Raw genomic sequence first — 26,212 nt, forward strand, 5'->3', positions numbered from 1 at the left:
GACTGTGTGACAGTCACTTAGACAGCAGCTAAGTCTGTAGCTTAGCTCTTCTTCCAAGAGAGACCCTGTTGTGAGAAGTGTAGTTAGCTGGCAGCCCCCAACTGCCACATCTTCAGATCCACTGCGATTTCCATGCAAACATCCTACTTATCCCCAGACTGCGCTCAGTCAGTGACAGCCTGGCGGAGGTACTGGAGCTGGGGGTCACTTCTGCCAAGCCAGGATCCATAACAGAAAAGTTTTGCTCTGGGAATGGCTTATGGCCTAAGATTTTTTAAGAACTGTGTTGCATTCTGAGGCCCTTTGAACCCACTTTCTTTTCCTTCCACCTCTCCCCTCATAGATCCAGATCTGCACGGCAGTCTGAAGCCTTTTTCTGGCCCTCTCTTCTTTATCTCTTCTACATAGAGTTTCTATCAATCTTCGACATTTCTAATTTTGTCTTGGAGTCTGACTCCCAATCTGAGACACTCTAATACCACGGCAGCAAATTCTTTTCTGATTATTTACTTTCAACAAAATTAAGAGAGGATCTAAGCAAAAGATCCTTTGCTAAGTAATAATTTTAAAAACTGGTAATACATCCAGGAGTAGGTTAAATAGAGTAAAAGTAATCTCATTCCCCTAGTTTAGGATTAGCTTAGAAACTCAGGCCTAGGCCAACTGTGTGACAAAATAGTCACAGGGATTGGTTCAGGATAGGCATACATTTCAATTTGGAGAAATAAGACACAAGGAGAATGTTGGGTATTCTGGAAAAGAGTTTTCCTATTCTTAAAAAAACTAACCTGGAAAAGATAACTTCTTGCTTCCTTTCTATACCATGTATGTGGATACAAAATTAAAAGCCACCAGTCACTTTCATACTGTAAGGAAAGGAAGTCAAAAAGCAAAATGCTCACAGGCCAGGAAACTGCAGAGAGACAGGGATGGAGCAACTAGATTAAGCTGATCCTGAAGCCCACTCTACTGAGTGACTTCCTAGTTAAATGAGGATATATTTTTCTCTCCATTTAAACCTGCTAGAGTCAGTTCCCTATCACAGCCAAATACATCCTTCGTGCCTCCACTTACATTGGAACCTGCTCGGAATCCACCTTGCCCCAGCTCCCTCCCACGTGCAGTGCCGTGGATCCTGTCCTTTATGTCTCAGCTGCTTTCCTGGAATGGGCATGCAGTTGTTTATCTGGACTTTGAGCCTCTGCCTCAGCCTCCGGCTTCTTATATTTCCTCTGTGGAATGGGACCAATTTGGACGTGAATACCAGCCTGAATCAAAGTCTACCTGATTGTTTATTGGATTTTCTGCTTCTTTGTTTACACAGCTACATTTCCATCTCTAGCCCCTACAACTAACCTGTCAGATAATGCTTTTGTGTCTCCGTGGATCGTTAAGATTTCAGGGACTATGGGCATATAAAGACAGACATACAAAATAATTAACCGTTAAGGTTATTCTGCTAATTAATTTTCACTAATATATGCAAGTGTACAAACATATTTGCACATATATTTTTGCACACATGCACATGTATATGGACAGATATATATCTATATATAGAGAAAAATGCCTTTCTATATATTTATGTCTGAATATCACATTTGAAAGTTCTTACCATGATATATCCAGTGTATCACAGGTGAACTAACCTGAATAAAGAACTAATCTGAATAAAGAGCTGATGGAGGAGTCTCCTAGGCCCCTGCTGTCTCATGAGATGTTTTCATTTCTGAGACTTGGGGACAATCTGGGGATAGTTCTAGAAGATCAGTCAGTGGGGTGATTGGAGGCCTATGCCAGCAGTTATTTAGCAATTATTATCAAAGTATTTAAATGATTTGTTTTTCCTACTGACATATGTCTCTAGATAGCATTAAACAGTTTAATAACAAGTATGGCTGTATTAGTGCAAACTTCCCTGAATATGAGCACTGCTGATGACAATTTGAAGCCTGGTATCTTAGATTTCTATTAGTTCTACTGATGTTCTTGTTTATGCTTTAGGTTTCCTCTCATAATTCTTCTGCTGTTCCTAGCTTTGTGTGTCCTCCGATATCCCCACTTTGGTCATTCACTATAAAGGGGGTAATAAAAAATAAAAACCATATTGATTGAGTCCCTTAGAAGTTCACCACAGTATCCCCAACCAAGTTCTGGTAATCGCTCACAATTCAAAAAAAAAAAAAAAAAAGAGAGAGAGAAAGATTCCAGTAACTTTAAACGACTCATCTTGGAACCTCTTCTTTCTCGCTCACTACAGCCCAGACACCCTGGTTTTCTTTCACTTCCTCCTATGCATTAAGCTTTTTCCCATCTCAGGGCCCTTGTTTGTGTTGTTTCACTCAGCCACAATCTACTCCCCTTTGCCTGGTTTGTTCTTACTTTCTGGGTCTTAAGTTGTGCTTCGCTGTCTACTCAATTTAAAATAGATGTTCCATATTATTCCCGCTCTTACATCACAGCACTTCACACAATTTGTAATTATGCATTGTTACGGGTTGAATTGTGTCTCCTTTCCAAAAAAAAACATATGTCGAAGTCCTAACCCTCAATACCTCAGAGTGTGACCTTATTTCACTATGGGGTCTTTATAGGGGCAATCAAATTAAAATGATGTCGTTAAGGTGGGCCCTAATCCAGTAAGACATGTGTCCTTGTGCAAAAGGGAAATTTGGACACAGAGACACAGAGGGAGGACAACGTGGGGACACACAGGGAGAAGATGTCCATGCAATTGGAGTGATGCATCTACAAGCCGAGGAATGCCAAGGATTGCTGGCAAACACCAGAAGCTAGAAGAGGCAAGGAAGCATTCACCCCTAGAACCATCAGGGAGAGCACGGTCCTGTAGACATCTTGATTTGCCACTTCTAGCCTTGAGAACGGTGAGACAGGTGTCTATTGTTTTAAGACACCCAGTTCCTGACACTTTTATAAGGCATCCCTAAGAAATAATGTGTTAATTAAGATTTATCGTTTATTGTATGATGTCTGTCTCATAAGACTTTTAGCTTTATGAGAGTAGGGTATGTTTACTTACCATAATTGTTTACAGCAAAACAGAGGATGGTGTCTGGCACCTATTACTAGTGGAATATTTGTGGAATTAGTGAATTACTGAGTAAGTGGATGCATGGATAATATTTTAATGCAAGGTCCTTCAAAAGAATTTAGAATCTCAGATTGTTCAAATAAACCACTTAAAAGTAACACTAATTTAATCTTAAAATCAGTAATCATAATGCTTCAAGTAGGAAAAGAAAATTTCTGATGCACAATTATCAAACACTTCTAACCAGCTCTGATTAGTTACTAAATTGCATGTTGTGGGATGATTCCCCTTAAAAAGGGAAAGCATTGTTCTTCTGATCTTACCAAAAGATTACCCTGTCATGTTTTAAGATACAAAGCACAAACAATCTCTTCAATCTTCACAATTTACATTAAGAGAAATATAAACAGGAATTGCAGAAGTACACATTTTCTCTTTTGAACGTATGTAATTATAGCCTTAAAGAATTACACAAGCAAAAGTGATGGCAAACATATTTAAATAGCTGTCCCACTTTAAGGGATCTCATTGCACGATAACCTTATGAACAGGCACATAAATACATTTTCAAACCTGGGCGAACCGTAATACACGAAGACCGGGAGATAAGTAACAGCAGGCATGCCATTGGCTTCCTGCTCCATTGATTTTTATTCCCATCTTTCCACTGATCACTATACACATTCACACACCACACATGCATACAAACACACCACATAACACATTTATACCATGTATATAAGCTTAAATATGTATCTATATGTATTTCTACTGACACATATGCATGACATTCTGAACATATCTTACTATGACATGCCTTGGTAAATGTGACTATTGTTTATCTCAGGATTCACTTATGAAGGGATTTGGAGTTTTGAAGGTTTAGTAGGTAACAAGGGGAAGCTGAGGCAGAACTTTTATAATCCAAAGTAAGTGGTCAAAGTCAGCTGTTCGTAATTTATTCTTATACTTCCCAGCAATGTAGATCTGGCAGATTAATTCCCCCTTTAAACAGATGGGAAATCGGGGCCTAGAATAGTTAACTCACAAGCTCAGAATTTTAAATGCTAAAATGACTTTTTTTTTTTTTTACAGTATGTTCAGAATTTAATTCTAGTTCTAACAACTCATGTGTTTCAATGGAATCTTAATTCAGTATTTCCACATAAGAATATTTCTTACATATTGAACTCCTTATTCAGTCAATTCTAATGTAAAGGTTGATTTTTTAATACCGATGAGTGCACTAACAACTCTAATTTCACAGTCTTGTGCTATTTTTTTGCTAACACAATTATGATTGACTTCCTATGTAATTATATATGCTGGACTAATGGTTTATTCACACTTGTAATCTCGAATAGATATTCTTTGAAGAGCTATTTTTACACGAGTCCTTGCTTGTTGAAAAATTTTAGGTGTAAGAAGTGTTAATTATATACAGAACTAATATAATTCTAGATAGATAAAGAAGTATGTTCATTTAAAATTATTGTGTGGACATGTATTACTCTATCTTCCCCAGCACTCTTCTTTCTTCTGGATAAAGCAGCCCCTTCTTTTAGATGGTGAATACATAAGGTGGTTGAATGAAAACTGCCATCTCCCTTTGGTCATAACTTCTCTACCTACTGTAATTTGTGTAAAAGTAGGAACTGACCTTGGCTATGATAATAATAGCACATTGGCTCCTAGCCACAAAGACTGACCTGAGACCGGTGGGTGGGACTAAGGGCGGGCTTGGCTGTATGCTAAGCCAGTTCTTCTCTCAAGAGTTTTAACTGAATTGAAGGTGGAAGGGAAGAGCTTTCTCCTTCTAGTAGCAAAGCTGGGCACTTGTGAGCCAGGAGCTACTAGCAGACATTAATCTAGCCCAGGACTTCTCAACCTCAGCAATGACATTTGAGGTTAAAAAATTCTTTGTAGTTGGAAGCTCTACTGTGCCTTCTTACCTCTATCCACTTGATACCAGTAGTAACCTCCTCCCCAAGTGTGACAACAAAAAATAGCTCTAGGCGCTGCTAATTGTCACTTGGGGATCACACTGCCCCAGCTGAGAACCACAGAACTAGCTTCATGTAAAGGCAGCAATAGGAGAAAGTGAGGCCAACCATTCAAGAGAAGTAGGGAATAGACAGAAAGAAAAATATATCTGTTCAGGACCAGTCATGGCCAAATATATCCTTTTCTTTTTGATTATGTAAACTGTTCAATTCCTTTTATTTTTTTTTAAAGTAGTTTGATTTGTTCTTTTGTCAAGTGCAATAGTAAGAATCCTGAAACAAAGCGTGGTCTCTCAACAAATAGTGCAGGGACAACTGGATACCTACATGCAAAAGAATAAAAGTGGGCCTTTTCTTCACACCATACACAAAATTTAAATAAAAATGCACTAAAGCACTAAAACTCTCAGAAGAAAACAGGAATTAATCTTCCTAACCTCATACTTAGCAATGAATATGATACCAAAAGCATGAGCAACCTAAGAAAAAATAGATACTTTGGACTTCATCAAAATGAAAAACTTCTGCACTTTAAATGGCATAATCAAGAAAGTGAAAATCATAATTCGAGAGATTTGTATATTAAATACATAAAGAACTCTTACAACTCAAAAATAAAAACACACAAAACCCGAATTTAAAAGTCGGAAAAATATGTGAATAGACATTTGTCCAAAAATACGTATATAAATGGCCATTAAGCACATGAAAATACGCATCAGGGAAATACAAATCAAAAACAATAAGATGTCACTTCATACCCACTAGGGCAGTTATAATAAAAAAATCAGAGAGTAACAAGTATTGGTGAGGACGTGGAGAAATTAGTACCCTTATCCACTGCTGGAGGGAATGTAAAATGGTGCAGCCACTTTGGAAAACAATCTGGCAGCTCCTCAAATGGCTAAACAGAGTTGTAATATAACCCAGCAATCCCACTTTCAGGTATAGGCCAAAGATAAATGAAAACATATGTCCACCCAAAATCCTGTATATCAATATTCATAGCAGCATTATTCATAATAGCCAAAGTTGGAAACAACCTAAATGTCCACAAGTGAAAGGATAAACATAATAGATGAACAAAATGTGGTATAACCACGCAATGGAGTATTTTTAGCCATAAAAATAACGAAGTATTGACAAACACTACATTGATGAATCTAAGTGAAGGAAGCCAGTCACAAAAGATCACATATGATTATTCTAATATGAAATATACAGAAGAGGCAAATCTATAGAGACAGAAAGAAGATTCCTTAGGCCCTGGGAGATGGGGGTTGAGGGCTAAGACAGTGACAGTTAAAAGGGATGAGGAGTCTTAAAAGGGACGGGGATTCTTTTTGAAGTGATGAAAAAGTGAAAGCAAAGTAAATAACTATAAACAAGAAAATGGCTGCATAAATTGCTGTAGATTCATTTCATGATATACTTTGCAGTCATGTAAAGAGTAGAGCTATTTTTGACTTTGAAGGTTTTCCAGAAGATATTGTTAAGTGAGGAAAGAGGCAAAATAGCATGTATAGTATGATGTCATTTTTAGATGTGTGATAAAAGCTATGTGTGTATAAGTATGTACAGTATATTATGAGAATGGAAAAGTGTAACGAAGGGTACATGTTAAGGAAGTTAACATGGGTTGCCTGTGCAGCTATGCATGGTATGTATTTGGGAGAGCAGTCATGTGGATGGAAAAGAAGGAGAGGGATGAGGAAAGGCTCACAGTGCACTAAAGCGGGGAGGAAGGAGGGGAATGTATTGCACTTAAAAACAAAGCACATTTCATATTATCCCATTGAATCACTTAATGATCTGATTAATTATCATTTCTCTGCCAGGTTTTCTAAGTTTAGTGTATCATTTAACAACCTGTGGGTTAGAGTCTATTATCTCCATTACCTCCAGATGGGGAAACTGAAGTTCAGAAGGCTTAAAGAGCTTGCAAAACAATACTGCTGGGGCAATTTTGATAAACAGGAAGGACTCTCACCTAAAATTTGTTTTGGATGTCAAGACTCATGATGCCACAAACACACCAAGAGGATATGAAAAGGTTTATCACTTACATCATGAGGCTTTCGGAGGAGAGCAAGGCTGGCCTCTCGGACTGATTCAAAAATGGTTTGAGGCAACTGGAAAAGGAGACCAGCTAAGGTTTTTAATGTAGTTAGCAGGTAGATTCCCATCTGCAGGGAGGGGCTTGCATGTGTTTGAACTTTATTCCAGTTAGTGCCAAAGGAGGGAGCACTTGGGCTTTCAAAGCAGCTTGTCCAGGAGATGTGGGGCAGAAGAGGAAGAGAGAGGGGTGGGACCTACAAGCTATGAGCAGCCAAATGTCAAAAAATGGAGCAAGACTTTTTATTACAGATGGTTTAAAAATTTTATTTGCCAATACTTAAGAAAAATGTTTAGTTTTATATTTATAGCTGTGTGTGTATAAGTGAATCTCTTGTTTTAGTTAAAACAATTTAAATGTCTAGTTTTGTGACACTTAATTGACAATACCCAAAATATAAAGTCATATGCGTAAGACAGCATGCATGACCAAATACCTCAAATTTCACAGTCCTGAGAAATATCTACTTCCAAAAATCAGCAAAAATTAAATAATCAACACATTTAGCTTTTTTATATGGTTATAAAATTAATAGAAAAAATCTGTATGATCAGTATTACTAGAATGTAAGCTCTGAAAGTATCTTTTTCATCACTACAGAACATAAGCACCTACATCTGTGCCTTGCATGGGATAGACAATGAATGAATGGGGAAATAAACTTGATAAACACTGTACATCTTAACAAAAGCTAGGCATGAGTTGAAAGAATATGCAAAAATTTTACAAAGCCCAAATATATCTACTAGTGCGAATATAATTATATAAGGATTTCTAACTAATAACTCAAATAATAATTTAAAACTTGGAAACTTTTTAATTGTGGAAAACAATTACTTATAAAAAATCAATTTTTCAACAGTTATCATCTATTTTAATAATGTCAAATAATTTTTGGTTGTTACTTTGAATTCCTAATATTAAACTGAATAGTATTCAGAGGAAATGATAATGAAATAAAATTGAATGCACAGTATACTTGTTAACACATGCTGAACTCAATTTAGAATGTTTAAGAGGCTTGAGTTACTAGGAGGCAAGGAATACACTGCAGCCAGCCACTTCATACTAAACTTTTTATTAAAACAGTCCTTACAACGTATTTAAAATGGCATGTTCCACAGTCAAATATTTAAGAAAAAAAAATCTATATGCAATTATTGGCACACAAATTTAAGAACATAATTAAAACCAAGCCAGATCTCTCTCTGTATTTCTATATCTATATACATATAGATATATATCCATACAGATAGATATATCTTCAAATTCATGTCAGTGACCTGGAATACCTGAGGTTTCAAGTTGTTGGTTTTCCAGATAGATAGTACAAAACATTTTTCATCCACTTTATAAGGGACATAGCAGATCCAGAAAGAATAACTTTGGTTAATAAATGCTGTCTCCCAAAGATCAAACAGAAGTCCTCAATGGGATTAAGGTTTATCTTCAGAGGTTTCTTCCAAGTGGAGGTTGGTCTGTGATGTAAGGAATGATTCCCACGTAGCAAGGCACTGAATAATGGAAACACACCATGAGGCAATCAATAACAGTTTACTTTCAGCGTTAAAGGATTAATAAATTCTAACACATCTGTTCCTATTGCAATCTGTTCTATTCTTTTCTCCTATCATCTTGTCAGAATCCTTGTCATTTTCTACATATTTTAATTCTTAATGAGGGATGCTACTGTGAAGTAAGGGGAAAACATATTAAAGGTTAAAAAGATTAGCAAGGATTAGTTTGCTGAAATAGTCTACTATTACCCCATATCAAGAGGAAAATAAGAGCTCCACGTTATAGAGAAAAAGATGGAGCCAGTTGGAGCTGAGGAGGAGTGATGATACAAACACACTTCAGTCTGATTTGAATCCCATTACATCAAGTGTGAATTTGAGAAAGTTGATTAACCTTTATTAGAGTTTCTTCAGCTACAAATTAGGTTAATGATAGTACTTACCACTAGCACAACTGTGAGAATTAAATTTATATAATCTGTATAAATCTCTACGCAGAATGCATAACATAAAGTGAAAGCTCAAAAAGTTAGTAACTGTTAGGATGGTCTGTTGGGAATGGGTGGAAAGACTTAAGTTATTAATGTGCTACAGGAAATGACACAGGATTGTAAGGGTCTGAAGGCGTTCAGAACACATCAACATAAATGTGGCCTATTTGATTTTGCCTGAGGATGACCTTCCTAATAGACCAGTCTCAAGTATCTGTATGAAGTTTATCTACAGCATAATTTTAACAGTTTGAATGCACTTAGGATTCTTCTAAATCATACCTACTCTAATGTATATTCAGCCTGAGCTATAATGAATTGGGAAAGAAATTATGTTTTTTTTTTTTTCAAACGTGGATAGATGGCCATAGACATGTATGTTTCTACATAATACACTTCAAAGTTGGACTGATTAACACTGGTCCACCTGGCTCAACTACCTCCATGTCACTTCTTCTGCCTCTAATCCTTTCACAGCTTTAATGTGTCCATATCGGACAACCAGTGCTAATAACAGACTAGAGATTTTTCAAACACTGTAAAAACTCAAACATTTAAAGCTCTCAAATTATAAGTGTGTTGCATTTCAAAAAGTATGTATTCATATAATTATGTATGTGTATGTGTATGTGTGTGCGTATGCACACATACTTTTTTTCAAACTGAAGATTTAGAATATGGGAAATACTATGTCAATTCAGATTTTCATAAAGATTACACACTGTGATTTAACTCTGAGATAGGCTCCAATAACTTAGGAAGCTAATAATAAGCTAAAAGATTTGTATAATTACAGGAGAACAGTAAAGCATTGAATGACCTAATTGTCAAATAAAAAAGACACTGGGTAAAATTTACCCAATAAATTACTGGGTTAAATAGTAGGTATTTATTTTGTAATATATTTTGAAGGCCAGACTTGGGGTAATGTAGGCCTCATTAGAATAATCAAGTTTATCAAGACTTTAAGGTATACTTTTTGCTTTAAATAGCTTTAGAAGGTACTGAAAGTCAAGTACAATCCAAGCAGCACAGTAACTGTAATGAATCGATTCTGGGATTTGCTTTTATCCTCCGGTAAGTTACTAACTTTACGATATTCTAGTTCCTCAGATGTATAATAATAATAGCCTCTCTCATAGGGATGGAGAAATGACAAAATAAAATAGGAAGAGGAGGGAAGGGGAGGGGAGCAGAGGAATCAGGGTCAGGTAGTTACTACAGGAGACACCTAGTAAGAGTGGCCTCCTCTTAGACGGTACAGGAGAATAACTTAGATATCTTTAAGTATATCTAAATGCCTATGCTAATGAAAAGGCATAAAAGATGAATACTTCACATTTAGTATATTTTTCAAATTTTGGACTGTAAGTAATTTATAATTGTCCAAACTACACATGATTTGGGTGGCATGGAGGGTAGACATACAAAAATCTCTTCACTCAACAAGTATTTTGGAGTTCTTACTATATGCCAGGCACTGTGACGGTACTAGCGCACAGCTCACAAACCAATAGAAATTAGGATTTAGCATGAAACCCAAGTAAGCAAATATAATCAACTATAGGATCTGTGATGTTACAGGACATGATGGGAGTAACAGTAATAGGATCTAAGATTGGAGTGTCCTAATGTTTCCTAGTGGAAGTAATCACTGAATGCAGACTAAAAGATGAGCAAAAGGTAGACCCCATAAATCTCGGCATGTTTGTGAAAGGTCAGTGTGAGGAAGTATAGCGTAGTGATCAAGAACTCAGGTTCAGGACTTCTGTTGCTGACCCAGAGGGTGTAACAGGGACTGGAAAGGCTCTTTTGCCTAAATCAATCAACCCGGTAGATACTATATATATAAAGCAATGATTTTCAACACCCTGGAAATCAGGCAACAAAGGATAGTGGCCCCTGAGGAGAAAAACAAACAAACAAACAAACAAAACCAGAGTAAGCTCCATGATTACCCCAGTGTTATGGACTGAAGCCCTAATTCTAGTACCTAAGAAAGTGACTGTATCTGGAGATGAGGCCTTTAAAGAGGTAATTAAGGTAAAATAAGGTCATATGGGTGAGCCCTAATCCAATATGACTGGTGTCCTTATAAGAAGAGGAAATCTGGACACAGAGAGGAAACCAGAAATGTGAGCAAGGAGGAAGATCATCTGAGGACACAGCAGGAAGGTGGGCATCTGTAAGCCAAGGAGAGGGACCTTAGAAGAAAGCAGCCTGCTGACACCTTGATCTTAGACTTCTAGCCTCTAGAATTGTAAGGAAACAAATTTCTGTTGTTTAAGCCACCTAGTCTTAGGAATTTTGGTATGGCATCTGTATTGGGCTGTTCTTGCTTTGCTATAAATAAATACCCGAGACTGGGTAATTTATAAAGAAAAGAGGTTTAATTGCCTCACAGTTCTGCAGGCTGTATAGGAAGCTGGTGCCAGCATCTGCTCAGATTCTGGGGAGGCCTCAGGAAGTTTACAATCATGGTGGAAGGTGAGGTGGGAGCAGGCATGCCACATGGTGAATGCAGGAGTGGTGGGGGCAGTGCTACACACCTTTAAACAACCAGGTCTCATGTGAACTCAGAGCAAGGGCTCACTTATCACCAAGGGGATGGCCCAAGCCATACATAAGGGATCCAACACTATGATCCAAACACCTTCCACCAGCCCCAACTCCAACACTACAGATGACATTTCAACATGAGATTTGGGCGGGGATGAATATCTAAACTATATTAGCATCCCTCTAATATACCAGCTTGTTGCCTTAACAGAATTTCCAGGTCATGGTGAAGGGAGACATTACCTGGCTGACTCACTGAGTTAAAAGGATAGAGCTAAGAGTTAGAGAAAATGCAGCTAGAGTTCATAGACCAGAGTAACAGAGAAGAGAGTGGTGCATAGAGAGAAAACTCTGGAGATGTGCAGAGGATGCGCCACACCAAGCAGAGTACTGATTGGCACATGCACGTGAGAAGACTACGAGACACAGGGGAAAAAAGCCATCGGGAAGGATTAAACAGTATCCAGCATTCTCATAGGGCCTACAATAGTACAAGATCCCATCAAGCAGACTGCAAAATCACTTAATTCATTATCTGCAAAATTTATCACTGTCAGAACACACTATAAGAAATGTTAAAAAAAAAAAAAAAAAAAAAAAAAGCTTATCTGGCAGAAAAAAAAGAGACCAGATAGAAGTATGGATCTATAAATAAATGACATAGTAACTACATGAGTACCTATGATATATACTTTATTATTTAAATGTATTAAAATATATGAATTAAAAAAAGGAAAATCTTACAGGGCTTGTAATACATGTAGAGGTAAAATGCATGACAAAAACAGCATAAAGGTCAGGTGAAAGGGAATGAAAAAACACATTTGTAGGTTCTTATATAGGCAATATAATACTACCTGAAGGTAGACTATGACAAATTTAAGATACATACAGTAACCTAAAAATTACCACTAAAATAATAAAAGAGTTATACCTAATACAAAAGAGTTATATCTAATACACCACAAAGAGATGAAAAATGAAATCATGTAAAATTGTCTATCAATTCAAAAGAAGGCAAAAGAAGAAAATGGGAACAATGTACAGACAGGACAAATAAAAAACAGCAAGATAAAAGACTCAAATATACCAATAATCTACTCAAATGTCTATATGCTAAACACACCATTAAAAGATGCCGATTGCCAACCAAATTAAAAAAAAGATCTACCTATACTTTGTTTAAATTTCTTATAAATATTTTAAATATAAGGACAAATATAGTTAAAATTAAAAGGATTAAAAAATATATATATGGCCAGGCACGGTGGTTCATGCCTGTAATCCCAGCAGTTTGGGTGGCCGAGGTGGGAGGATCGCTTGAGCCCAAGAGTTTGAGATAAGCCTGGGCAACACAGTGAGATCCTGGGTTTATTTTTTTTAATTAAAAAAAATTTTATATATATATATATATATGTTTTATTGTAACACATGTCAAAAGAAAAGCTAGCATGGCTACACTAGTATCAGAAATGTAGATTTCAGAGCAAAGATCATTATCAGAGATAAAGATGATCATTTCATAATGATAAAAGGGCCAATACATCTAGAGGACATAATTTAAAATGTTTACACACATAAAAGAGTTTCATAAAAACTGACAGAAATACAAGGAGAAAGACAAATCTACAAGTGTAATTGATTTTGATACCCCTCTCAAGAACTGACAGAATGTGTGGACAGAAAATCAGCACTCATATAGAAGATCTGAACCACACTATCAATCAAGTTGACCTAATTGAGATCTACAGGACAAAAGCAGAATACATATTTTCTTTCACATGCCCATAAAACATTTACCAATATAGATCACATTCTGGGCCATACAAGAAGTCTCGATAAATTTTAAAAGATTCAAGTCATATAAAGTATGTTCTTTGAACATAATGGAATTAAACTAGAAATCAGTAACAGAAAGATATCTTTAAAATCACCGAATATTTGAAATCTAAACAGGACAATTATAAAAAGCCTCCAGTGTCAAAGGACAAATCAAAGGAGAAATTAGAAAGAGTTTTGAACTGAATATGAAAACACAAGACAGCTACAATTTTGGTATGCCATTAAAGTAGAACATAGAGATTTTTTAGCACTAAATGCCTACATATGAAAGGAGGAAAGATTTCAAATCAATGACTTTAGTCTCTACCTTGAAAACCAAAAAAAGAACAATTAAATGCAGAAGGAAAACAAAAACAAAAACAAAAACAAAACAGAAAAGAGCAAAGTGGGACTCGATGAAAGAAAAAAGAAAAACAATCAAGAAAAATCAATGAAACTGATGTTGGATCCTTGAGAAAATTAAACTTTTGGCCATGTTGCCAAGGGTCAGGAATGAGAGGGTTAATGTTAGTTCAGACTCTACTAAAGGAAAAAAGAAAATTATGGAGATCTTTATGCCTATACATTTGACAATGTAGATGAAATGGACCAATTCCTTAAAAGACATAAATTACCAAAATTCACCACAGAAGAAACCAATAACCCAAATGAATTTGAATTTGTAGTTAAATATCTTCATACACACACACAAATTTCCAGGCCAAGAATTCTTCACTAGTGAATTACAGCAAACATTTAAGGAAGAAATCCATATGAAACTAATTCCATATAATCTCTTCCAGAAAATTGAAGACATGGGGATGCTGTCCAAAATACCAGAGCCAAAGATATTCCAAGAAAAGAAAACTACAGACCATTATTCCTCCTAAACATAGATATGAAAATTCTAAATAAAATTTTGGTAAATCAAATGTAGTAATTTCTATAAAGAATTATGCATCAAAACCAAATGGAGTTTATTCCACGAATGCAAGATTGGATTAACATCCAATTATTTATCAAATGATCATATTAAATGCAACATCATCTCAATAGAGAAAAAACATTTATCAAATTCCAATGTCCATTCCTTATTAAAAAAAAAAAAATTCTCAGCAAATTAGGAATAAAGGAGAAGTTCCACAACCCGAGGAACAACACCTCCAAAAAGCTACAATAAACATCATATGCAGATATGCAATAAATATTAGCTATTATCAGTATTTTATTGCTTTTCAATAGCAAGAAAAAAAAAAACCTCAGTTTCATAAACCACTCACCAATCTCCTTCACCAAATGTCAAGTTTAAAAAAGAAGGAAATACAAAAATGCCAAAGTATATCTTTAAAAAATCTACCCACAATGTTTACGAAACAGAAAACTATTAACTAGGTGGAAAGGGCTGATGGGAACAGCACCACACTTTACATTTAGAGAAAAGCCCTCAGTTTCCTTTGCAAACCATCTTTCTGCTAGAGCTCTCTGGTTTGCCCATACACAATCTTGTATCTGGTACCCCTGCAGGGCAGCCCCAAAGCAATTACTACTTTCAGAAGATATTAGATATTTTTAATAACTGCAAAACTATCATTTAAATAAACTTCTGAACATTCTCCAGGTAAAATTCAAAATGAAATTCTAAGCAGCCTGCTCTATTTAGAATTCTTGTCTAATAAGTGATTCAAATTGCACCAAAGATGGTGTTAGTCCTCAAGTGAACAAACTCCTATCATTTTCATATTCTGCATTAACTATGCTAGTTTAATAAAGATCTAAGATATTCAGTAGTTGTCCATGCTAATTAGTGATGTGAGCTAATATTTTCATTTCTAAAGTAAGTACTAAAAGGGATAGTAAAACATGATAAGACAGACAAATTAGCTATTTCATGATTTCCTTATCTTCCATACCAGAAGCAGAAAAAGTATGTGTTTTGAAATACAGAATATTATAGAACAATTGACATAGGATAGCAACAGAAATAACATTAACAACTGCCATATACTGATATGAATACTTGGTTAGGCATTATAATGATTGCTTTATATATCACCTTCTTTAAGCCTTACAATGACTACTATGAATCCTATTTTACAGGTGAGAAAGCTGAAGCTCAAATGGTCTAAGTATGTTTACATTATAAATCTCATCAATTGTATGCCAGTATTTATCCATCAACAAATGGATAGTCAATCTTCTGAACCATCACCAGGGTACATTTAATAAGTCACTGGGTCATGAGAATGAGATGCCTTTCTTTCACATAGTAGAAGGATGATTTTGGAAGGAGAAATAGGTAAGAAACCCTGATTGCTGGGGCATCAGGCTGATCACATTTTAGGAAAGAGTATTTACAAAAGGTGAGTGTATGGAAATTAATTCCCTTCATGTATCTTGGAAATTCTGTATATATTTCTTGGAATGTATCTATTCTTTGAAGAAGACTGAATTAATACATGTCAGGAATATGGTAAGTGCTCAGTAAATGCAGACGACTCTATAGAGAAGGCATATATTGAACAACTGATGCTAAGATGCTGGCCATCAGAAAACTGCACTTTTCTATTTGAACACTAACCAACTGATATCTTGGTTTCTATTGCTCTCCAAACATATAAATATTAAGTTTTGCCCTAAAAGCCTGAATCCCACTTATGTTGCTGACCAATATGGTTTTTTCTCTGGGCCTGCAAAGCTGAGATCTGACCTTGAACTATGTAGCTCCTAACACTACCAGATAACTTTGGGATTCTTGATAGCAGGTTTTTAATTAAATAAATGTAATTGCCTGTTTCCACCAATGTTTAATATTCACCCGTGTTACCTGATATCCTGCACATATATCAAATTAATGTACACAAATCTTTATAAACAACAAAAAGATGATCTCTAAGGTTCCTTAAATTTCTTTGCTCTTGAGTATGAAACCTAAGGAAAAACTCAAGAAATATATTGTTTATACCATATAGTTAAGTAATTTATTACAGTGAGTATTTACTGTGCTCAGGATTATAATTGGAGTTTATAAAGAATCGTTAATACAACCAAAAAAAATCTCAAAACCTAGTGTGAGATTTGCTTGTAAGTTAATATTTTTAAAAGATGTTTCTATTTGTTTGGCTTTGCATTGTCATCAAACAATTTTTTCCACTTTTAAATCATTACAGTGAGTGAAGAAAGTTAGTATCTGTCGAAACCAGAGTAGTAATAAAAAATACCCAGCAACACTGCTGGCCTGACATTTAATAGTTCTGGTTAGCTCATTCTAGCTTTGGATTCTCATACTATCATGGGAGAACCAACAACAACAGGAGTTCCACTTCCATTTGAATAAGATGTCATCATTTTCCATACATACTGTTTTATTTCATGCAATAATCTTCTGATGAAATCAGGTAATTTCATTTTACAGTTAAGAAAAATGACTCTCATAGGGCAGTAGTGTGTTTTTTTCCAGTGCTCTATAGGAAATCATGGTGAACAGTTCCTTCTCACTGCAGAAGCTGATAAATATGCTATACATGCAATGAGCCACGATGTGGTTTAACCGGAAAAAAAGCTTATCACAAATCCTCGTTAAGTGAGAATCCAGTACACGTTTCCCCCAGGTGGCTGCAGTTGTAGCCAAAGGCAAGTGCAATTTCTCTTTGAGGAGAGAACTCCGACAAAGAGAACCACCACAGAAAGGTGAGCCAGAGGTGGGGAAAACAGACCCAACAGGTAAACGAAGCCTTTCTGTTTCTACACACAGGCTGAAAACCTCCTCAAATGCAGTACACACAGATAGAATACGTAGAAAATTAAGTTTTAATTCCAAAACTAACTTTCAGTTTTGAAAATAAATCTCTTGATACTTCACTAAAGGTGGTGACATTTTGCATTAGAAGAGGTAAATGTCTCTTCAGTTCTCATAAGCGGGTAGTAATCCCACAGGCAGATGTGATCAAGTTTTCTAAAGAGTAAATGGTGACAATAATGGTATTTCTATACATAAGATACAGCTTTCAGTGGAAGCTTCCACATTTGAGAATCCCTATTTTCTCAAGCTTATGGGATATGAAGATGTTCTGTTCTACAGTGTGATTTCAGGTAAATTTCTTTATTGCTCTGGGCCTGTTTACCTATTCATAGTAAGGGTTTGAACTATGTGTGTCCGTTAAGTTTCATCCCAGAACTAAAAGTGAAGATTTCCAGAGGCTAACCGTGGCTGACAAGAAGTTGGCAAATGCAATCACATATAATCTGTAAATATGCCTTGCTCTGCTTTGCTTGACCCAGTGTGGAATACAGCAAACATAAAATTTTACTTCTCCTCCTTGCATTTGGTATTTATAAGATAATTGTCATAATTTCCAAAGATAAGATTCATAAATATATGAGAAATATTTTCAGTACCACTACATCTGCTTGTACTACTAGTAGCCAACATTTACTGAATCCTTATTAGACACTGAGTTAACTGCTTTTCTGTCATTCATTCATCCATTCATTCGTTTAGCAGCTTTAAAACCTGTTTTCTATGGTGGCAATTTTGGGCTCAAGTAAAATTAGTGGCTTAAGGCATATGCTGGTTAAGACTCCTAGAAATACCTGATGAGCATAAAATCTTATAAACAATTTTTAGTGACTCACTGGGAATGTTAACCTTTGCTTCTAAGACTTCTCTTTCATCTTTATGTATTCCTTTCCATCCATACATATATGTATATGCATGTACATTTATATTTTAACACCCAAACAAATCTATGGCATTTTCAGCACTTCATCGATGAGGATACTGAGGCTCACTACAATAAAAAAAAAAAGTCCTTAAGGTCACTCAGCTAAAAGTCAGAAGTCATTTGTCCAAAGCCCATGCCCTTAGCCACCATGTGATGCCTATGTAACAGCTGATATCTCCATAGGTAATGACACCACACTGTTGATAGAAACAGCTAACTAGAAAATTTTTCATCCAAATTATTACATAAGTCAAAATAAAATACAATTATGTATTTCTGTGGTAATAAAGTAAAATAACTAGACATTTACCTAATAATAATGATACTTATAATTATAATATTTGTAAAAGCCACACCTTCCCATATATTTATTTTAAAATGGGAAATTCCCATATTAAGCCACATAAAGCTGTTGTGCTTCTACTTTTCACCTTTAATCAAAAAGCACCTTTTAGAGAGAGTACCATGATAATTACATCTTTCTCAATAAGCTACCAATTGGAAATATGACTGAGTTTCTTCTAAGTATTTTAACGTCGTCTCAAATGATCCTGGACACAGCTGATATCACCTACATTTGAGAAAACATTGAAGCTCAAATTGGCTATCATTTCTCTACTAGGTCAATAGCATCACGAAATTATTTATCATCTATAAAAATCATTAGGTTATGCTTACAATGACAGCAATAGGGTGTGTAACATTTTAGTAACTGTTTTTTAATCTCCTAAACCTGAAATTGAAACACTAATGAAAACTTTCAGGAGGTACATATTTTCAAATTCTGATATGTAATCAATCTGGAAATTAGAGTTGATACTGCCAGAGAAAAGCAACTTCTATTATTTTGCAATAGCTCAAATTATTCATTAAATTTCATTGTTGGAAAAGTCTAAATTCAGCTTCTGAGAATCATTTGCCAATTTATAATTTTAGAAATACCAATAACTTAAAAATAACAGGATTTGCAGATTATTTTTCTAAAAATTACTTTTACATATCTCTCAAGAATGTAAGTGATAAGTGTGCACTTGTAATTATTGCAAATATTTAAATGACTGCAACACAGTTAATGCAAAAGGACTCATTAGCTACAAACGCCATCTTGTGGTCCATTTTTTTATTATTCTGTAGCATTATTCTGTAGATGTCTAACGCAAGAGCTGATAAAGACAGATGGAGCCCTAGATAAAATTTAATCCATTTCTCTCATTTTTATACATGAGGAAATTGGGGCTCTGAAAGGTCTAACATATTGGAAATCTTTATAGGAGAAATTAACATAAGAGCCAAAATTTAAATTCATATCCTTATAAACTCATACTTTTGCTACACCACAACATCATTGTTGTTTACTTAAAACTAAGCCAATTACATGAAGTCTATCCAGTTTAATGCGAGACACTTCAGACATTAAGCTTATCTGTTTTTGTGTAAGCATACGTTGAAAGTACAACAAACTATACAGATGAGCACATTTACCTTTGGATTATTAGAAAATTAAGGTGCAACTATGATGTTTAAGCACATTATTTTATAGTGTGTTACATATGTGTTCCAGTTTTATTCTCCTAAAGACTTGTGAGGGATGTATGTGAAAGGGATGTGGGGTGGGGGAAGGGAGGAATACCTCTATTTGGCAGTTTAGCAAACTGGGTATATAGAGAGGACATGATTAGGACTTTATAATTAGCTAATGCAGGCATCATGGTATCCAACTTTAATTTTTTCCATTAGAAGACCCACCTTTCTTATTTGTGATAAAATGCTGTGTGTGTGCGTGTGTGTGTGTTTAAATCATTTCTTCCTTTTCTATACAGAAACTATTATATTGGCCCATAGTATGTAGTCTGTCATTTACAAAGCACAATAAGCAGAATGTCCTTGATTCAGAAACTAGACATTTTTAGAAATTATTTCATTATTATGTGCAATCTCCTTCCATGCAAATCCCTGATTAACTACATAAAAACTTATGTAGCCCAAAGGATGGGAAGCAGCACAGACTATGGCATGATATAACTGTCTATTTCACACCTAAGGTCACTTTATTTGCATAGATAATTGAGAACAAATTACATTACAGAACATAGCGGACTGATGAGAATATTTTCAATTGAAGTTTTGAAAACTGCAGAAAGCTGGCTGGGTGCGGTGGCTCACACCTATAATCCCAGAACTCTGGGAGGACAAAGCAGGCAGATCACTTGAGGTCAGGAGTTTGAGACCAGCCTAGCCAACATGGTGAAACCTCGTCTCTACTAAAAATATAAAAAATTAGCCAGGCATGATGGCAGGTGCCTGTAATCCCAGCTACTTGGGTAGTTGGGAGGCTGAGGCAGGAGAATCGCTTGAACCTGGGAGGCAGAGGTTGCAGTGAGCTGAGATTGGAGCACTGCACTCCAGCCTGGGTGACGGAGCAAGACTCCATCTCAAAAAAAAAAAAAAAAAGTAAAAACCTATAAAACAACAAAAATATTTAAGACTTATATGACACATAATAAAAGGTTCACAACTAGATGGAAACATGAGCTATAGCTATGGATTTTGAAAATTTAATTCAGAGAAGAAATCACACTTAATCAAACAACAAAGTAAGTACATAATAGTTAAGAATTCTAAAAATGACAACTAGTTGATTCTAAAGTTTCCTTAGAAATAAATAAAAATAAAATCCTGCTGCAATTAAACTTAATTCTAAAACTGAATGTGTTTTATATGCTTTTTATGATGCTTCAATATTAAATTGATTATAAACTTTTAAATGAGAAAGGACACTATCTATATTAAGTGTAAGAGATCAACAGACTTGTAAAAACCAGAAGGAGCTTCAGAGCAATGCCTCTTAAACTATCCGTGGTGAAGAACAATTGTTTTGTTTTTCCTTCTTTCAGTCTTCTAAGGACCATTAAGTGGTCTTACTGGCCATGACTAGTCTGTAATTCATGCCACATGCAAATCACCACAAAGGCTGGACAATACTTGAATTGTTCCATAGAATTCAACAAGTCAAACCTCCTAATCTACTTGGATGTCTTGGCAATGTGGAATTGCTATCAAAGATTCCAACTGATCACTTGCAACTTCTAAATTGAATCTATAATAACTTATGGAATGAATATCAGTCCACACTTAAAGTAGCATTAGAGATCAACACTATTACCCAAGATTTCCTAAACTATGTTCTGTAGAATACTCATCCTGCAAGAAGAAACACTGATCTAGTCAAGAAAAGTATTATGTCTTCAGATTCACAACCATATAGGCACATAAAGTACTCTGAGAACTTCTTTAGTAAATAAACCTGCTTAACTACTTAATAATTACTTTGTTCTTTTTTTTTTTTTTAAGTCAGAAATGTCTTCTAACACAATAGGACCTTAATATGACTCTCATAAAACTTAAATTTTGAAAAAAATTAAGTTTTTGTCAAAATTAATTAAGAGGTCACCAAAACAAATACCCAGAAAATTAAATAAATTGACTTCTAAAAAGCATATTATCATTCTCCATGCTAAAGACTATCTAATGCAAAATAACTTTGGCTTAAATATAAAGATTGCTGCTGACAGAAACTAGTTAGATTTTAGATTTACCTCTTGGAATGTGAAAGCAGGACCGTATAAACAACATAGAAGATAATACTTACCTTCTTATTTGCTATGGTAGGGGAATATTCATCCATACATCAGTGAAAAGTTGCATCAAATTATGCAAACATAAGTTCAAAGGCAGTAGACTATAATAGAGCAGTGTTTTAAGTCATGTTGAATTAAAATCTACTCTGTCAAGACCTCATGGTTACCTAAGCTCGTTCAAGTGGTGTTAAAATGAACACTCTAATGAGCATTAGAAATCTTATATCTCTATCATCTGTTTTCCCTCTGTTTTCTAGAGAACATTTCAGACATTTACTCCATAAATGGTTTCTGTGAGCAAATTCGAGATGTGAGAGGATAAAGAAAGGTGAATAGGTTTCTTTCCTAAGAATTTCTTAGAAACATAAACATGCTAAGATGCGTTGCCAACCTTCTCCAACAAAACAAAACAGTATAAGCTAAATGGGAGTAACCTGGCTATCAACTTGCCATCCTCAATCAGTGGAAGTAAAGGATTGTGGGGTCATGTATACCACAAATATACAATAATTAGAGACCCAAAGAACTATGCTCAGAGACTTCCTCTGATATTTATAATAGTCAATTTTTAAAAAGTTATTTGTGAAATATCTTAAATGTAGATTTCCCCAAGCTCAGGTTACAATTCTTGCTTCTTCACTTATCCAAATTTCCTGGTAATAATGTGTCAAACTGAGAAGGCAGTTTCTTGGAGTCTAATGGTGGCTTGCCTCCAAAGATGTTCTAGAATCACAGAAGACTATTCCATCTCTGTATCTTTTGCTCTGATCATTTCTATGTGCCTTTAGATTCTATTTGAAATAAGAACTGATTGCTCAACAAAAAAGTGATATATTTGGTAAAAAGGACAAGGTTAATAAATAATCAATAACAATGCTGGTCTCTTGAAACACAAGGAGAACACTCTACTCAATGTATTGCCATTTAATGGCATTAAGAAGATGAAAAGTTGCTGTTTTCCTTTTGATGATCATCCCTAAATAAATTAGATGATCTATAGAAAAGTAGCATGATGTAACCTGAATTTCTTAATGCATTCAGGCTTCCAGTGAGTACTTCCCAATGAATAAGACAGCAGATAATGTAGGTACAAGGATGTAACGAATTGGAAAAGTTAACTGGTATAAAAATGGCTAGACTGAGTAAACTTCTAAGCTTCTTATCCTCTCAAGCTGGTGTGCTTGCTTTGCCAGAAATATAGCCTACATGTAACTGGAATCTATTCAATTTTAGGGTGTATAATGTAGTTCTGAGATATTCTTCACATAGTTCCAAAGACGTAGAATGCTCTTTTCTGAAGGCCTATTTTAGCACCAGGGCATCTGTCTTCTGAGGTCTAGGGTTTAGGTCAGGCTTTAGTAACTATTAGGAGGCATGATTGTAAAAAGAAATGCACCTTGTTATGGGTTCAAAATTCCTTGTCCTGGATAACTCTGGATTATTCCAGCTCTAGTCAACTTCTTTGTTTTCATAATAAGGAAAGAGAATTTAACTTTAAAGAAGGTGCCTCTTGACAGAGATTCAGCCCAGAAGTCTTTTTTATGGTCAACATAAAAAAAAAAAATGATTCAATACAGACCATCTATTACACCTCTGTTCCAACAATTTAAAAGAAAACTCCAACACTACCTGCCATTTCTTAGGCTAAAAATTATGCTGAACAACTCTATGTGGGTAACTCCCCTACCATATCCACTCTTCTCTCTCTAAGACAGGCTATTGACAAAGGGTTGAGCAAGTATTGACTGTGCATGGTGTGTATCTGAAGTTACAGAGGAGGTTAACTACTTTGGAAACATTGTTCCAGTATTGCTGAAAACCTTCTCTGGGGGTAATTTTAGGATTCACCTAGGAAAGTAACATGGCCTGCATTTCTTCTGAGTAAGTGACGGTCTGTCAGTCTTCCTTCTATGAGTAAATTTAGAATTAAGAGCTTCAACTGGGGCTTTGTAAGCACTGCTTTCAGGTTGGTAAAGGGTGGGCTTTTGCACCACTCACTGCAAAACAGAAGACACCCAGCCATCTCTTTGTAGCAATGGATAGTTTTTGTTTTATTACCTCCTCAAATGTACTGAATTTTAGTTAACTTTTATTTGTATTTGCCTAACCCTTTCATCTTATACTTTCATTCTCCTTCATGGATAAAACAGCAGTGAAATAGAAATGAGGTAGTTCTGTTTTCTTAGTTCCCATTACACAGTTTCCACTAGGAATTCATTTTTATTAATTTTTTGATAACACATGAATTCCTAATTTTCTTGCTTCCAAAGAGGCTCCTCATACCTACTCTCATTTGACTCTGGTGCTATTTGGAAGCTCTTCACATTTTTTCCCCCAAAACTCTCTTCTTCCCGACATATGCTTTCACTGATATTGCCTGTGTTTTTCTGTATTCTTCCTTGACTGTATCCTCCTCTATCATCTTTGTTTCCATGGTCCATGGTCCACAGGTATGATTGTGTCAGGTTCTTTACCTGCTTCATTCTTTTCACTTTTAAGAATTGTCCACTCCTCTCAAGTCATATTCTCATTTAGAGTGTATGATTTTGAAAGTATAACTAACTTTTCTCTAATTTTTTAAGCTACTTTACTAAATTCTAGGAAATATGACTGAGAATGGCCAAGTTTTCCTTCCTTTGCTTTCACCTCCCAGATTTTGAAAATAGTACTGTCTCCTTATGGAACTGTCATGTTAAGATAACAGTTCTTTGTTAGTCAGAATTAAGTCTAGGGAGACTATTCCCCTTATTGCTCCTTTCAACTCAGAGATGAGCACAAATCAATACTTTTTCTGATTTTCAGCTTTGAATAGAATGAAATTTCTGACAGGAATCTAAATGCCATCCATCCAAATCTTGCTTAGGTAGCAATTTTATCATCATTATCAATATAGATTAACCTCTTAAGCTCAGAATACTTGGAAATTGTCCTATTTGGACCAGGATGGTTTCAAGTAAATATATACACAATCTACAAAATGTCCCAAAGTATGCAGTATAATATTAAGTTTAAAACAAACAACCATTTCACTAGAATTTATTTCACCATTTTCCCAACACAAGAAATAAATCCCTAAATAAGTAAAACTACACTTGAAGAACCTTCTGGACACTCAGCGCTTATTCATACTTATTTATTTATTTATTTATTTACTTACTTATTTATTTATTTTTCGAGATGGAGTCTCGCTCTGTCGCCCAGGCTGGAGTGCGGTGGCGCGATCTCAGCTCACTGCAAGCTCTGCCTCCCGGGTTCACGCCATTCTCCTGCCTCAGCCTCCTGAGCAGCTGGGTGTACAGGCATCTGCCGCCACATCTGGCTAATTTTTTTGTATTTTTAGTAGACACCGGGTTTCACCATGGTCTCGATCTGATCTCCTGACCTTGTGATCCACCCGTCTCGGCCTCCCAAAGTGCTGGGATTACAGGGGTGAGCCACTGCACCAGGCCCATACTTAGTTTTTAGAGGACTGCTGTGAGATCTACTTTTACAAAATTTCTGTGATTTTTAAATGAGCCATAAATAACTAGACTTGGATTTTAAGAAAACATTAGTAGTACTGTTCATCTGGCTAGATGGTATACCCTTATAATGATCTTTTTTTCTTTTCCTCATTTATGTTTCAGAAATTTTCCTTTGCTATAATTGTTTTTCTGCTTGCTAGATGTCCATATAAATATATTTGTGTTATCTGCTAAGAATAGAACCTTTTATTGAGTCTGTCCATTACAATCAAGCAAAAAAACTAATTTAAATACTTCGCCATTAGAAAAAAAATAACATTAGGGCTGTATTAATCAAATAAATGAATAAATATTTTTATATATTATTTTTCCCCAATCAACTTTAGCCTCCTAACAGCAGAATTTAAGTGTGAATTTGGGTCATCTCTCCCCAGGCCGCGCCACCCGTGTTTAGCACAGGGCTTCGATAACAGAATCTCACATAAATGAGTTTACATGAGGGAACTGACATTCCTAAATAAGACTGATAGAATAAAAAATGCAGTAATCATAGACCTGCTTATTTCTTGAAATTCTTACCAAGTTTTCAAAAAGTTAGTATCTATAATTATTTTTAATAGTTATGATAGAAAAAAAAAAACAAATGTTCAACTATTAATTATCTAAGCTAATATACATCAGTATGATGTAGCATAAGAAAATTATGACACTATGTGGAAACATGTAAAATAAATGAAAAATATGGAACTCAAAATAATATATATTCATTTTAATGATTGTGACACTAAATAAATGACTAAACATATGTGTTTTTATGCTGACACATTCCA

General features: G+C 35.3%; 1 protein-coding gene across 3 annotated transcripts in view; it reads right to left on the minus strand.

Annotated features, from left to right (window-relative positions):
- Positions 1 to 8,233: 8,233 nt before the first annotated feature.
- Positions 8,234 to 26,212, minus strand: part of SNX7 (sorting nexin 7) — a 109,416-nt gene continuing 91,437 nt past the window's right edge. For all 3 annotated transcript variants that reach the window (XM_007977861.3, XM_037982648.2, XM_007977860.3), the window contains one exon: positions 8,234 to 8,685. In XM_007977861.3, the coding sequence (XP_007976052.3) occupies positions 8,608 to 8,685 (78 nt within the window). In that variant the 3' untranslated portion in view covers positions 8,234 to 8,607. The remainder of the gene's footprint in view (positions 8,686 to 26,212) is intronic.

This window comes from Chlorocebus sabaeus, chromosome 20 (assembly GCF_047675955.1).
Source record: "Chlorocebus sabaeus isolate Y175 chromosome 20, mChlSab1.0.hap1, whole genome shotgun sequence".
Taxonomy (NCBI): domain Eukaryota; kingdom Metazoa; phylum Chordata; class Mammalia; order Primates; family Cercopithecidae; genus Chlorocebus; species Chlorocebus sabaeus.